The sequence below is a fragment of the Ammodytes marinus genome, assembly GCF_949987685.1.
Source record: "Ammodytes marinus genome assembly, chromosome: 23".
Taxonomy (NCBI): domain Eukaryota; kingdom Metazoa; phylum Chordata; class Actinopteri; order Uranoscopiformes; family Ammodytidae; genus Ammodytes; species Ammodytes marinus.
In genome coordinates, this window is record NC_137227.1 from 14,722,484 (window position 1) to 14,738,954 (window position 16,471).

A 16,471-nucleotide genomic window follows, 5' to 3' on the forward strand; every position below is an offset into this window, starting at 1 on the left:
AAACACACACACACACACACACACACACACACACACACACACACACACACACACACACACACACACACACACATTAGATCATGCATTTTTATGATTCACCTTTTCCTCCAGCACCAGTTGGGGTTGATAAAAACAAAAACTCTGTTGATGGAAAGGACTGAATCAGCCATGTTGATTTAGCGCCATTAACCAGAGTAGAGTTGTTTTGAGGTCTATTAAGTGTTTGGTGAATATTACCATGATTGATGCCTATTCATATGTGTGCTGCCCTTTTATTTTTTGTAAATGTCAAAATAATCACTTTTTATTGGACTCCTTACAGTAGTGGCAGCACTTCCCTCCCAATGTGAGGCTGCCTGTCGTCTAAAAGACTCCAAACAGCTTCCATCAACGCTGAACCTCAAAGTAATTATTTTTGAATGTAACATATAAATTTGCTTTGGCATTTGCTGATTAGTTTGCCCCTAAAATTAACTGGTCAATCAAGAAGATAAGTGCTAGTGGTAGAAATGGGGAACAGAAACATACAATCCAGTGTTTCCTTCTGTGATTTTGATTCTGCATTTGAGCATTTAACTATTTTTAGCTTTAGCCTACTTCCTTGGTTTAAAGTGAAAGTTTCAGATCCATAAAGTTTTTTTTTTTTATCTTTCAATTTTTTTAAACATTAGAAACTTGCATCTTCCTACTTAAGATGGAAAAATAAGCTGTAATTTATGTTCTTGTTTTGGGTAGTACTGATGGAAATTCCTTCTTGTGGTGGCAGCTGATGATTGAACGATTAAATGGAAAAGGACATCTTGTGCGCAAGCAAAGCCCTTTACACAGCATTGCATTGGTGCCAGAATGGAAAAGCGAAGTGATTGCATGCTAGAGCAAGTTAAAAAATCGATCTTAATAGTATCAGAGAAACAAAGAAAGAGTAAAAAATAAGCCGAGAAATATGGCAGTAGTGAATAACGTAACTGCTAGCAAGCAAACATTAATGTTAACAAAAAAGTTTTGAAAAGATTTAGACCGATGTCTGCGTCCTGAATAAGACCATACCACTAGTCTGTTCTAGTCATTCATCATGAATCGAGAAAACAGGAAATGTATTATTTAGAATGTAAATAGTTTACCCGGAATTACCCACTGAATTGGGATACAGGGGCTTCAATAAAGAGGCCACAACAGTCAGTGCCGCTGAACTAACCTTACTCCTTATTTAGAAAAGACAGGAAGAGGAGAGGAGATGCTGGGAAGCCAACCTGTGTAAAGATAACACCAAACCAACACCTCATATAGACGCATTGCATAGGTAAATATGCTGCCACAAAAGCTGACCACCATCAAAAGTGAGTAGACTCCTCGTGCACAGACCACACCTATTACTGAAGGCCACCATTTACTTACATCTTTGTTAACATTCTGATGTGTAGCATAGCATGTATAATGTTTGCTGTGTTCACAATCTGACATTTGCAAGAAAAAGTATGTTTTTAATTTGGCAGGTATTTGGTCATGAACACATGAACTACATGAACTGATCAGATGATGGAGCTGACTAAGTTGATCAAGCTCTATCAGCTCCACAAAACTCTCTCTGTACTTCTCAGTATGGCAGCGTTTACAAACTGGTGTCACCCCCTGACACTGGCCCAGGAATCCAGAGAAGCGCCCAAGAAATGTTTCAGTTGTTGATTACATTTCTACTGCTAAGAAAAAATCTGGACGTAAAGCAGAAGGTATACAATCCATGCATTTTGATCATCGTTAATAGGGCTAAATTAAATCACATCAAACCTTCACATACAGTATATAAAACTGACGGCTGCACAGCTCGAACATGAGAGTTAGAATCATCCTTCTGCAACTTTATCTCTCTGAGCTCCATCCAGCTTGTGGGTTGCACTCAGATGGTGGATTCCACATGCTGCTCCTAAGTTAGACTGACTAGTTTCACAACACTATTCCCCCCGTCCCCCACACTCTCACACACACACACACACACACACACACACACACACACACACACACACACACACACACGCATGCACATACACGCACACACACACACACACACACACACACACACACACACACACACACACACACACACACACACACACACACACACACACACACACACAGAGGGATAGCTCTTCCTCTTCCCTGTGATATATAAGCAGATGCAGAAGTCTCCCAAGACGCAGCAGCAGCAGCAGCAGCAGCAGCAGCGGACCGACTCCAACCAACAGCCACTCCTTTCTCTCTCCAACTTTATCTAAGGTGCGTCCACTCTGCATTTACATATTTTCATTACTGTTTATATATTTACAGAAATAAAGATTGCTTTGGTAACTAAGAGCTTTGCTTTGGCGCAACAGCTCCATTGCACCAAAGTTCCTTCTCAGCTTGGTAACTTGTTTATACTTTCCAGATGTGAGGTTGCAAATTAGTTTCATGGCAAGTCTGATTTAACACATTTGTTGTGCAACATCTGAAGCTGTTAAAGGGAAACAAACAAGCTTTAAATGACTCATATATACAGTACATCAATATGTTTATTTTTTATCATTGATGCACTTTTCTCTCATCGAACATTTACTGTAATTGAATGACTGTATGACATCCCAGTACCTACCTGCTTTTAGGAGTAATAGTGCACTGAAAATCCAGGTCATTGCCTGAATGCTATAGTTACCATTGTACTTAAGAGAAAGCGTTTAGAGAAAACAATGGGTTTCTACATTTATAAATGTAGAAAGTCACCATATTTAAATAAAAACATATGTGTGATACTCTAGTAGTTTAGTGAAGATTTTCCAAACTGTTGAAATATTTTTTTTGTCTTTAAAATGGATTTCATACATGCAGAACTTCTAACAAGCTGTGTGAAGGAGTTTTTCTTTTGTGTCAGCATTTTCCTAAGTTGTGTGTCTGTGTAGCCCCTTTTACACAGATTGCGGCATATTGACGGAACAACATCACTCCAAAATGCCGGCTTTGTTTGCTTCTGTGTTATTTACACAGAACCAAGCAACGCCGCATCAGTAGCCCCTTTTACACAGCGCTCCGGAATGAAAGAGGTGCTTGTAAACAGCGTCAGGTGTGACGTAAACATTTAGCGCCGCGCCGGTCAGCTGCTTTAGAACAACAATACTGGCCGGTGAATTGAGAGCAGAAGTGCTGGAGCTTGCAGTAAGAGGGCCGTATTTTACTGTCCCCACGATGTGCCAGTTGATCTCGCTACGCGCTGAGTCCAACATCTCTGGGACTGTTAACCAAACTGACAAAAATCACTCCGCTGCTCACTGCTTCACCTCTGTCTGTCTGTGTGTGTGTGTTTGTGTGACAGGTTGGTTGTGAGCGAGTCTCTTTGTGAGACAGACATAAACATAGACATAAACATATCCTACACACAGTGTGTGAAGTCACGTTACTGTAGGCAGAAATAAAGTGTGGATATACGCTCAGACTTAGGATAATAATAGCGGCGGCGGAATCCAGTCAAGACGATGTGAGTACGTTTGGCCGCATATTAAGACAGTAAACTTCAGGCTGCAGCCCGCAATGTAAACGTTCCGCAGTAATTTTCTCCATGAATTGTGTTATTTATGTTGGGGGATAATGCTTTGTTAGCTAGATGGAACTCTTGTTAAACATATTGGCCGATTAGAATTATTATTTGTAGAGTGTGCGAGTCTTGAGTTGTGTTAGCAAAACAGTAGCTCTGTGGCTAACAGCTGAGCCCGAGCCTTCAGTCAGCTGAAGCAGACAGTCTAGCGGGGCGAGCAGACTATTCCACCGTTCCTTGGTCGTTCCTATTTACTGGCGTACTGAACTACGTTTTAGTTACATAAGAACCTAGAGCAAGAGCCCTCCGCTGCGCGTCGGGCTCCTGCTTCAGCTTGTCGGACTTTATTTCTAGCAAGTGACCCGTTCGCTATACTTTATCCCTTACTTAGCCTTTCCCATTGTACAACTTCTCCTGGGCAGAAATAGACTCATACACTCTGCAAAATGAAGCGCGGGGGTTTGGATTGAGCAACGGACCTTATGATCAGATAGATTATACGCCGTTCCTTTTATTTGGTGATTTTTACGGGACATCAGGCCGCCGTGGTTAATGTTAAACACACGTCCTTCAACTGCTAACATGGTCGCATGTTTAGAACGTAGACTATGGAACGTCAAACGCCCCCCAGTTCCGCATCAACAAGCTGGAGCATTTAAACAGAGAGGCGGAACTGATCGTGTCGGGAATCTTACTACCCCCCGAGGTAGTAAAATTCCCGGAACGATCACTCGCACCTTTCTTCCCTCGTTCCGCAACTGTCGCATTTATACAGCAGGGCGGAGGGCCGAAAGGCCGGCATATTCCCGGCTTTCACTGGCTGTGTAAAAGGGGCTTGTGTGTGTACATGGTTCACATGTGTCTCACATATGGAGAGGTTTTAGGTCACTGATGCATGAGGTTTCTATTGTAAATGTATTTTCTAATTGCATTGGCTCAATCTTAACCTGCTACAACATTGAAATACTGTTTCCATGATAATTAATCTAATGTAATAATATTCATAAAGCAGTCAAAGGGGTTCTTCTGCATACCAAGTTCTATGACAAGTTCCATGTGAAATTTCTTATTGCAAAACTGTCACTAAATCGTCTAAATACTTCTTTCACCACATAACTTAATTTGAAATGAATCTTGCATCTAGAACTTGCATGTTACTGTAAAATCAGCAATTTGCATATTTTTAAACTTAGCAAAGGAATTACATAGCCCCTTTAATTATGTAAAAGTAGCAAAAAAAGTCAAAGTAGCCCTACAACACTGAAAAAATATGTTATTTAATTTAAAGGTCCAGCATTCAAGTTAGTAGGCTCTATAAGTATTAACATCAAATAGTACTTAAAATATGAAAATTAAATCTACTTGTGCTGCAAAAAAAAATGTCCCCTTTAATATCATTACTTGAAATTAAAGGTGCACTGTGTAACTTTGGGTGTGTCAGAGAAGTTAACATTTTCTAAGATATATTCTCATAACTGAAGAATTAAACTTTCCTCACATTAAAGTTGGATCCCTGGAACACTGTTTGAAGTTAGAAAGCTTCCTGAAAAGTTACTGTTTCACTGTTGTTGTTTACAGCAGCAGGGCCCACAGTTTGGTTTACACACATATTCTAGTCTTTTCATTTGCTTCCAGGAGCATCAAAATAATTTTTATTTTTATTTATGATGATAGAATTATTCAATACTCACAATTACAAGTAGAGAATATATGTTTTTTAAACTAACTGCAGGCTCTGCAAATGTAAACAAATCCCCCTTCCATGAAACTGCATAGTGCACCTTTGAAAAAGTAGTATTACCTAATAGAACAAACACCTCTATATAAATCATACCTGCGTCAATAGTTTTTTAGTTACTTTCCACCACTCTGCGGCCGTCTGTCCGCCCATTTGTCCCTCTGCCCGTCTGCAGAGGTTAATGTTGTCTATCTTTGCCAGTGGTGGTTGACGTGGAAACAGAGCTTTCACTGTGTTAAATGGTGACTCATGCAACCAAACGTCGTCCCAAACATCTCTCCTCCACACACACACACACACACACGCACACACACACACACACACCTTAGGAGGCCTATTCTCGGGCAGGTGCTTGTGCCACAAACTAGACGCTTTGTTAGCCCGTAAACACCTGTTGTGTATTCAATGTTTAAATTGGCATTACCTCATACATACATCTTGGCTGTGACTTCATGCCTGCCTCCTGGGGCTGTTGGAAACAGGTTTAAGGTAGACCCCATGTGGGCTGAAGGGTTGATGTAATTTGAATTATGTTGTTTGGATTGAATGAGTCATTCCGAGCACACTGAGGGTCGTTGTTCACACTCAAGCGCTAAGATTGACTGCTAGTGGTCACTTGTCACCCTTATAGACCTTTGAGAATATTTTTAATGAATTTGCTTTGCAATGAATGGAAATAACTTGTATTGGAGACTTTAACAAAGTCATATTTTCCTTTGCAACTACGACTTTAAGTATGCTCACCCCCACTTTATCATTTATCTGTTGTTTTTCTCAATGAATCGATAAAAAAATTGTACAAAACCCAAAATAAATCAACTTTATCATAATGAGTGTAAAATTAATTAAAGTTCTCTCACTATTACTACTAATACAACTTCAATTATCGCTGGTAATACCTCCCATAATACCCACAGTTTTGATTTCAAAAGTATTATTATAATATATTTGATTTATTGTTGTCACCAATTTGGCTGCATGCAATATTAGGGTTTTCACAAATATGTAATTGTCTCTCTAGTTTTAATGTTTTAAACTGGCTGTTAATCCTTCATAATAATCAGATTTCACACAAAAGAGTTCCACAATGGGACTCAATGTGGGTTCACTCATGACAGGGAATATTTTAATTACATGACCGTTTTAACTACAGTAAATCTGTCTTTTAATGGACATGATACATGCTCTGTGTCACATCTAATGTTTCTCTCTAGGTGACCACAAAAACACAATATTTGCAAACTGGAAATAAATCAACAAACACTGAAAGCCTCTCTTTATTACACAAGCATCTTAGAGGAACACACTTCCCTCTAGCCAACCCACAAACACACATGGAAATCACTTCCATGTGTGCTTCCTCATCTACAAGGTTTAATATTCTACAGCTAGTACAATTTGAAAATATTTACTCTAGAATACAAGCAACAAGGACACTCCCTCTCTCTTATACACACACACACACACACACACACACACACACACACACACACACACACAAACACACACACAAACACATACACAAACACAATGTCCACAGATGTAAAGCAGATGGGTCTGAAAGCAGCTCTCTGGCCGATGCAGGAATGAATGAAGAATGATGGGAATTCAGCCAACACAAACATACTTATTTTAAATATGAAGTCAAGTTTGTGGAGGTAGCTGCCACCTGCACATGCTACTAAAACCTGTTGAATTCTCTCTGGAGTTTACTGTACGAAATACCAGAGTCAGTGTTGGAGTCAAGAGACAAAGACATAACCAAGAACAGGACCAGACCAGTTTGAAATATCACACTGAATGACACACTACCTACGTACATAATGTGGAAAATGCGATCCATAGCCCTCATAGGAAAACAAATTAAGATTAGACCATCAACCTCTTTTATTGTTATAAACTGTTTGTACAGAATTTTTGCACTTGTGGTCTTCTCCATTTTGAAAGGAAATCCAATTCCACTTTCGACCAAGTTCAAATGAGATCTCAATCCTCAGAATTATTCTTTTTAAGCCCGGTACTACAACACTGATCTTGAGTTATTTAAATTATATTACACCTATTGTGTGTATAATGTAGCAAAAAACTTAAACCTTTACGGAAAAGTAAGAAAGAGTAAAAAATGTTTCCATCCTTTGTCCTCTTCCAGTCCTTTGACGGATCATCCAGCCTGAACCATCTCCACCATGTCGGGTCAAGGTGCCACCGCGGCCCCCTCTCCTGCCCCCCCTGCTCCCTCCGGCCCCCCTCCCAAGGTGGTGAACCGTGGTCGCTCTGCGGTCCCCGTCGCTAGCTCCAACTCTGACGAATCGGACATACCTGAGTTTGAGCCCTTTGGTCTCCCGGGCCCGAGAGGGTTTCCACCTCTTACTGGTGAGTTACGTGGAGTCAACTGATCTTTAGGCATTTATTTAAAGTTTAGTTTGTATTCTCGTAATACTGTATATAAACATGACTTCTTCTGACTTCATGTCAAAACTTGAAAGTACTGTGCTGAGAGTTCCCTATGAGAGTTATAATGCTCCCAAGTCCCGCACAAATTTGTATTGCAGTAGATTTATTTGTAGCTTATTTGATGGAAACTTGCACTCTATATCTAATACATGTTAAAAAAAGGTGCAAAGTGGCTCCAACCAAAGCAGCTGTAAGTTGTAGAAACTTTAAATTTAACATTTGCCCTTATTTATAAAGAACTGGAGAGAAAAACATAGTTTCTCAAAGGAGCTGAATTGAAAGGCAGTAGACAGATGTCACAATGTGTGTTGGTTGGGGAAGATAAAGTATTTTTCCCCGACTGTGACTCAGCTTCCAGTAATTTAACATAAATAACTTCCAAACAGGATACACTTCGTATCTTGTTGCTTAATTCCACCCTGCGTCATTCTTCATACTGCTGCACTCTGAGAGATAATATAGTATGTTATAGTAAAACATCAAAATGATGTTATTCATTTTTTGAAAAGTGACATGGTTTCTCTTTAAATGAAGGTTTCAGAGCAAGGGAATCCTCACTCATGTCCCCTTTTGTGAACAAAGGAGTTATTAGTTTAAATTTTAAAATAAATGGATACTCTGATTAAAGAAATGCACAACATTTTAAAATACAATCAGTATACAACTTGGTGCAGCTAACAACATTTTCTGTATGTCAAATAGAATACAATATCTGAGTGAGAATTACGCCTCGTTTCCACATACGTAAATTCTCGTATGCGATCCAAAAGGATCCAACCGAAAGTCCATTCATTCCTATGTGATTCTCCGTAATGTCCGTTTGCCTCCGAAACTCCTCCCCTCCGTAATATTTCTGTCCTGTTTCTGTCCGGTATCCGTATTATATACGTTCAAATAATTGAACTTTTTACGTGGATTACGGACAGACCGTATGGAAGTTTTGCTTGGTTAGTTTACATGCGATGTCCTTCTACTCAGTTAATGTTGATTGTCAAGTCAGTTTGATGATTAAAAAGTACTTGTTCATATAGTTTGAACACTTTGTGAATCAGAGTGAATGTTACTTTGCTAAAATATTAAATACTTTATATACGTGATACACTGTATACAGTCGGAACGTTTTTTATCGGTTTGATATTAAATACAGTCAGATTTATTAGTTTAATGACACAAGTGAGAGTGCCCGCGATCGCTGCGGCATCGCCAGAGACACGGACGCCCAGACTCTCTTGAGATTTCCTTCCGTTGGACACTAGAAGCAACCTCCGTAAAACGGACACGAGTGACATACGTATGTGGAAACGAGGCGTTAGGGTCAAATTAGAAATAAAAAAGATGTACTATAGCCTTACTTGTGCACAATTACATAGTCAGATTACCACCAAATAACCAATTAACACCAAAATCTTGACATTTGCCTGTCCATCCAATCTCTCTCTATCTGCCTCTCTCTCTCTCTCTTTCTCTTTATATTCTGTCCATTCAGAGTATCTCGACATCATGAATGTGGACATGATGAGCCGGCCTGAAGAGATCAACAAGAAGCAGCACAACACCACGTTTTACAGCTCTGACCAGCTCATTGTCCGCAGAGGTCAAGAGTTCCAGGTCAAGATCACCTTCAATCGTCCCTACAAACCTGCTGAAGACAAGTTTGCCGTGGAGTTTGTCATTGGTGAGCAAAGCATAATGTACCTTAATAGTCTTAGTAGTGTTAACTCTCTTTACTCAAGATCACAAGGTAAGTGCAGTTAGCATTTTTTTATCTTAAAGAAGCATCATAGGCAATTAATTGTATATATAATATGATATCCAACAAACTGAAGCGCCATCTTCTTAATGTATGGAAACTCGTTTTATGCATATTTCTTCTGGTTATTTTTCATAATTATTTCTGAAAAGCAATAGCGTAACTTTTCAGCCTTTGATCATTAAAAACCCATCTTTCTCATTAACTTATGTTGGTTCCCATATAAGTAGATGGTACTTACGATTGTTTCCCTTCCCTCTTTTCCCCTGCCATTGAACATTGGTCTGAATCTGCCAATGTCTGTCCACTCAGGCCCCAGCCCTGAGTTCAGCAAAGGCACCTACGTTCCTGTCTTCCCCACCAAGGGCCGGCAGAGCTCCTGGGAAGGCCGCATCACAAACTCCAACAACGACACGGTCGTCATGGGGATCACTCCAGCGGCAGACTGCATTGTGGGGAAGTACAACTTGTACATCGCTGTGGCGACGCCATTCGGTATCCGTAGAACCAGACGCGACTACAGCCGAGAACTCTACATCCTCTTCAATCCTTGGGTGGCAGGTCAGTTTAGGCTTGTTGGCAACATTTTTTTTTGATTATCGTTTTTATTAAAGCCATAGTGTGTAACTTATGTTGCCTCCACGAGGAATTACAACAACACTTTCGGCGCATGAGGTAAGCCTCAGCGCATGGATTTTATACCTTCTGCTGTAAGTCCGGGTTTTTCTCTTAACAGTTTCTGCACTTTCTCTCCTGCAACAGTGTCGGGGGGCGACACCATATTTTAAACACACTGATACTGAAGAATATAGAAAGATTTTTGTGGAGCTGGTTGGTTTAATCAACTGTGTGTCAACTCATTTGGCAATGTCTTCAATGTAAACAATTGATTTAAATGAAAAAGTTACGCACCATAGCTTAAAATCACTGAATTCATCCCACTTTCATGTCAGTAAACCTCCACATGTCGTTCCTCAGAGGACGCTGTGTTTCTGGATGATGAGGAGGAGAGGCAGGAGTGTGTTTTGTCCGAGATGGGGATCATCTACCACGGGTCTTATGATGACATCGCTGAGAGGAACTGGAACTATGGACAGGTAGTAGAAAAACTCATCAAGGACTTAAGAAACTTTCCTAATGATTAGTTCGACAAGATTATTTTTTTCTTCCTAGTTTAACTACGGAGTCCTGGATGCCTGTCTGTACATCATGGACCGGTCTGAGATGCCCATCACCAACCGAGGGGACCCCATCAAGGTGACCAGAAAGGCCTCTGCTATGGTGAGAAAATATATATTGACATCCTCTAAAACACATGAAGGATATGTGGTTTACAACATTATTAGACAGTTAAATCTACCATATCGTTGATGATTTACAGAATAGTTTACCTGCCAATTTATGAAGAAATCATAATGTTTTATGCATTTTAATGAGAAAATATGATGAATAATTGTGATTGTCAAGTCAAGTCGACCTTTTAGGCTTCTACCGAATTTCAGAAAGTCTTCTTATAGCTGCTGTCCCAATATACTATACACATATAAATGTCTAAAATGGTCTTTTTCGCTGTTCTCAGCTGAACTCTCGTGATGATGAAGGCGTGCTGGTGGGGAACTGGAGCGGCGACTACACCTACGGAGTGGCGCCGACGTCCTGGACCGGCAGCACAGACATTCTGCTCAGCTACGCCCGAAGCAAGCAGCCAGTCTGCTACGCTCAGTGCTGGGTCTACGCCTCCGTCTTCAACTCCTGTGAGATCTTATTTGGATCCCTTTCCTTTACCTATTCAAAACCCCTTCAACATTGTCTAATCTCCTAGTGACAAAGGTCATAAGAAGATAGAAAATGCAAACATGATTCTCTAACTGACCTTAAACTCTGGAACATAATCATGCAATATAAGTCTGAAATACCTAATTGTATCTCACACATTCCCAGGCTTGTTATTGGATTTTAATGTTATTGTACTTTTATGTTGTTGAAATCGAGATGGGTTCATATCAAGAGGTTATTACCAATAAAGAATTTGAATATAAGGAGATTTGAAGAATGGCTTTCAACTCTTGCCATGGCCAATACTTTGATACTGTGCGTCATCATCAATATTCCATTTGAGAACCTTCTATTCTGGTTTGTTCGCTCCCTGATTTTTCTGGCTTTGTTTGCCTGTGTAGTCCTGCGCTGTCTGGGCATCCCGTCGCGGGTCGTCACCAACTACTTCTCCGCTCACGACAACGACGGAAACCTGAAGATGGACATCATCCTGGACGAGAACGGCAGGATCGACCGCCCTCGCACCAGAGACTCTATCTGGTAACACATCACTGACTTGGCTGTCTTCTTTGAGCCACATAAAAACTAGTGCTGAGATTGTCCTGTTATGTGTGATATTCATGGTTATATTCATGGGGGACTCTTCCTAAGGAGTTAGGTTACCTTGACCTTCCAGTTCACTCCAACATTTCCATTTTACTTTGGTCTATGATGAGATAATGACCCGATTCTCTTGAAATGAAAATATTGTGATGACTCCCTGACCTTTTTGTTTGAATATAAACATCCAATTGAATGGACTCGACATCACTTGAAATGAGGGTCACCCCTCAAGGATCTCTTGAGTATAAATAAAGGTTGAACGAAATGAATGAATTAACCCATGAATTTGAAAAGTCCAGGAGCTTCATGTAGTGATATTTTCAGACTAAAACCTCAAGATATCTGGGCTTCAGGCTTCTTTTGAGGAACATTTCCATGTCAATGCAAACGTGGCCTTTTTCTATACAGTAGCACTTATAAATAAAAATAATAATAAATAAAGCTTTAAGGTTCAGATTCACTGTATTGGCCATAGCAGGTTTCAGTCTTGTTGTTACAAGTGGCAAATTCAAGGTACATAGCCTACAAGTAAACATGATAAAACACATTATTTCTATTACACATGATGTTTAAAGTAATGCTTGTCATTGTGATTGTCAGGAACTATCACTGCTGGAATGAGTGCTTCATGACCAGACCGGACCTCCCAACTGGCTTCGGAGGCTGGCAGGTCGTGGATGCAACTCCCCAGGAGACCAGCGACGGTAAATAATAATAATAATATACATTTTTACAGAGAAATCCCAGACTCAAGAGAAACAAATGTGAATAAAAATTAGTTTCTTGTTGTTTTTTGGGTAAGGATAAGAGGAAATACAGTATGTAATCTTTTCTTTTATTATCCATAAAGGCATGTACAGATGTGGTCCTGCATCAGTCATGGCCATCAAACATGGGCAGACATGCTACCCATATGATGCTTCCTTTGTGTTTGCTGAGGTGAGTCTTTAAACTACATTATATCTGTGGAGTTTTCTGTAGTTTTCTCGTTTTGTCTGTTTTTCTAAAGTCATTTGATGCTCACTTGTTGGTCAATTCTCAAACAGGACAAAGCTATAATCCACAAAGTATTTAATTTGCTCTGTTATGCCTCCTCTCAACATCAGTCCAGATTAAGTCAGATCCAAGATATCCAGTGTTTCATGTATGTTTTCCCCCTTCTTCCTACAGGTCAACAGCGATGTGGTCTTTTACTCTCGGAGCAAAGACGGGACCATGGAGCCGGTCAGAGTAAACCGAACTCACGTGGGTCGCTTGGTGTGCACCAAGAAGCCGGGAGAGATGACCCGCCGTGACATCACCGATCAATACAAGTTTCCTGAAGGTTAGAAATGACATCATCAGTGTTTTATTAACAGAGGTTGTGGCCAAGTAGGTAGGCCGGTCGTTCGCTAGATTGCAGGGTTGGTGGTTCAAATCCCCGGCCTCCTGACACATGTCAAAGTGTCCTTGGGGAAGACACTGAGCCCTAAATTGCTCCCGATGGTCTGAGAAAATCAGTGAAAATCGCTCTTTAAGTAGTGTCCATTTACCATTAATCCTGAGCAAAATGTCATGATTTAACAGAAAAACTCAAACACAACAAAAGGCCTACATAACTTCCTGTTGGGTAATATTCTGCTCAGGCAGTCTCTAAGTCAGTGTTCAGTCAATTTGTTTTTCATAAAGGGCAACTACGCCAGCTACCAAATTAATTCAGGCTGATGGTGGCGGCACGTTGGCAGGGTCGGCTGTGTTCTGGCACCAGACGTCCAGCCATGTGCCTCTGTGTGGGTGCCAGGTTTGGTAAGGGTTTTTGGGCATAGGATTTAAGCCCTTTTGTTTCGGAAATCAGTTCTCATTGGCATCTTCCTGGCTTGGTTTTGGCCAGAGTTGGACATTGGAAAAGTACCCCTGCCAATTCCGCTGCTTAAGCTACCACACATTTGGCAGCAAGGATTAAGACAGCTTTAGGCCCAACCTTTTTTTCTTCTACATGGGGACCAGGAATAGTTTTTTCTCTAGATATCTCATAAATGTGCTGACCTTGTGCCGATAACCTTGACGGCAAAACTTGTTACCTAAAACAACATCGATATTATTCTTTTAAAATGTTTAAGATATATTAAAACGCTTCTGTATTTCAATCCAGGCAGTACAGAGGAGCGGACTGTCCTGGAGAAAGCGGAGGGGTACGGCTGTCAGCGAGAGAAGTCGGAGCCTCCCCCGGCTGACGTGGACCTGGTCCTGCCCACCCTGGAGATCAGTGTGGGAGAAGACTTTGAGTTCAACCTGGAGTTTATAAACCGCAGCGACCAGCGGCGTGTGGTGGACACCTACATCAGCGGGAGCGTGGTGTATTACACCGGAGTCACCAGTTCAGAGTTCCTCTTCAGGGATCCCACTGTGACCATTGGCCCCAACGGAAGTGAGAAAGACGGCTATACAATTTTTTTTTATCATAATCTAGTAATAAAGAAAAATACACTAATAATCAGTATATCTATGGACTTTTTCCTTCATTATCAACAATATAATGTGTTAGAAATGATAAGATGTCAGTCAGCGACTATAATTTAACACAAAATAACCCTTCATAAAGAAATAATTAAAACAAAAAAGGGTAAATGCAGGCAGAAAAGCAATTGTGCATTTTCGCTCCCCAGGTGAGAAGGAGTTGGTGGTGATCGAGTCAAAGCACTACATGAAGCATCTGGTTGAACAGGCCAACCTCAACTTTATCGCTACTGGAAAGGTCAAGGAGACCGGACAGATCGTCACCGCCATGAAAGTCGTGACCCTGCGCAATCCAAAACTCACCGTCAAGGTCTGAAATTAGGCTTTTTTAAATTAGTTTTGCAAAATAACTTTTCATACAAATCAAATGTATTGGCACCATCTTACTGGTACACAAACGGCGTTGTTTTACATTTGATTCGAAAACTTAACCAAAGAAACACTGTTTTGTTTATACATTTATTTTTAATTTTTGGTAAGTTATGTCACCTTTTTAATTTTATTTTTATGACGCAAGTTATTTGTGTACTTAAGCTGTCCGAAGGGGGAAAGGTGAATGAAGAGATGACGGCGACTGTGGAGTTCACAAACCCATTCACCTTCAGCCTGGAGGAAGTGTACATTCGTATGGAAGGACCCGGGACCATGCAGCCCAAGATGAGATACTACAGGTGAGCTGTTTTTTTTACTTTACTTTACTCATTTAATATGTCTTTGACCGTCTTTAAATTGACACCTAAACCCAGACACTAACTCCTAACATTCTGCTGGTTTCAGTCTGATCACCGCGGGCTCCTCTCTGAGCTGGACCGAGTTCTTCTTCCCGCATCGGGCCGGCAGCACCAGGGTGATCGCCACTCTGGACTGTCCCAAGCTCAGGCAGGTCAACGGCCAGGCCAATGTCACCATCCAGGCCTGAGGGTCACTGACGTCTTTCAACTCACTTAGACTTCAACACAAATATAGGCCTATAACGTAGTCATGTAAATGTAGCATTACAACATTTTAATAGATGTAGCTTAGGCATTTATGATGATAGTTTAAAAAAAAATAAGCAAATAAAATACAGATCTTTGGGTGATGCAAGTTTAAAAAGAGGCCCATCAACACAAGTAACATATCGAACAATTTGACTATAAAACATATATGAGTAAAAAGAATGAATCCAAGCACAAAAACGATTATATTATCTTTTTTTGAGGTTGAGAAAGTATATTTTGGCAATTTTTCTTTTACATTCAAAAGGATTATTTTAACTTACACAGAAAGAAGTAAGTATGGATGTCTACAAAATCACACCCTCATTAAATCCTCCTTATGTCAATAACTTTCCCCCGGCTGTCAACCTTTTACGTCTATAAAAACGATGCCTTGCATTCTCAGATTATGTAGTTCATTAATTTCACACTAGAGTAAACGCAGGGTACTACAGAGTATATAGGTAGGGATTTCTGATGCAAACCATGTTCATTGTAGAGTTGCTTTATACATTTGTTTGGCCACCTGGGGGCAGAATTATGCCCAAACTAGATGACAGACACAAAGTTCTGACATATTATCATCTTGTGAAATACATGAGGAAAATTTCTTAGTCCAACAGACAGAGAGCAACTGTATCAACCAGACAGGGCTTTTTCTTGCAGCTGTTTGAAACAGATCCGTATAGGGCAGTGTTCAACAAAACAGTAATAGTGCAAAAACGATAGAAAAACAGGATAAAATATTCAGTAAAACTGCTCAACTGGATGATGATTCTCCGTGGATATGAGAGATGAGTGACCAATTTGATGTTATGTTTCATTTGATTGACAAAATATTGATTAAGGCATTATTTACTGCTATTATGCAACTACAACTGTTTCAAGTATATCTGTGTCTACCTGAGAACTGCTTTTTCCATCTGTTTATATTAATCTATAAATTACTCTCCTTCTATTTTCTTTTAGACAAGAACAAATGAAATTGAAAATTAAATAAAAGATTCCCTGTAAGTGTGTGTTTAAGTGAGTAGTGGTAATAATTTGTTGTCATCACTTCATCTTTTCCTGATCAATAATATGACACATTATTAATGCTCAGATTGGCAGTAAAGTCA

The 16,471-nt window shown here is 40.2% G+C and overlaps 1 protein-coding gene across 1 annotated transcript; it reads left to right on the forward strand.

Annotated features, from left to right (window-relative positions):
• Positions 1-2,059: 2,059 nt before the first annotated feature.
• f13a1b (coagulation factor XIII, A1 polypeptide b) lies at positions 2,060-16,374 on the forward strand. Its single transcript, XM_080052096.1, has 15 exons — positions 2,060-2,271; positions 7,447-7,670; positions 9,238-9,426; positions 9,814-10,062; positions 10,480-10,598; positions 10,675-10,782; positions 11,081-11,255; positions 11,679-11,817; positions 12,481-12,584; positions 12,731-12,819; positions 13,051-13,204; positions 14,012-14,287; positions 14,526-14,686; positions 14,911-15,047; positions 15,154-16,374. The coding sequence occupies exons 2-15, from the start codon at positions 7,484-7,486 to the stop codon at positions 15,293-15,295; spliced, it is 2,229 nt and encodes a 742-aa protein (XP_079908222.1). The 5' UTR covers positions 2,060-2,271; positions 7,447-7,483; the 3' UTR covers positions 15,296-16,374.
• The last annotated feature ends 97 nt before the right edge of the window (positions 16,375-16,471 follow it).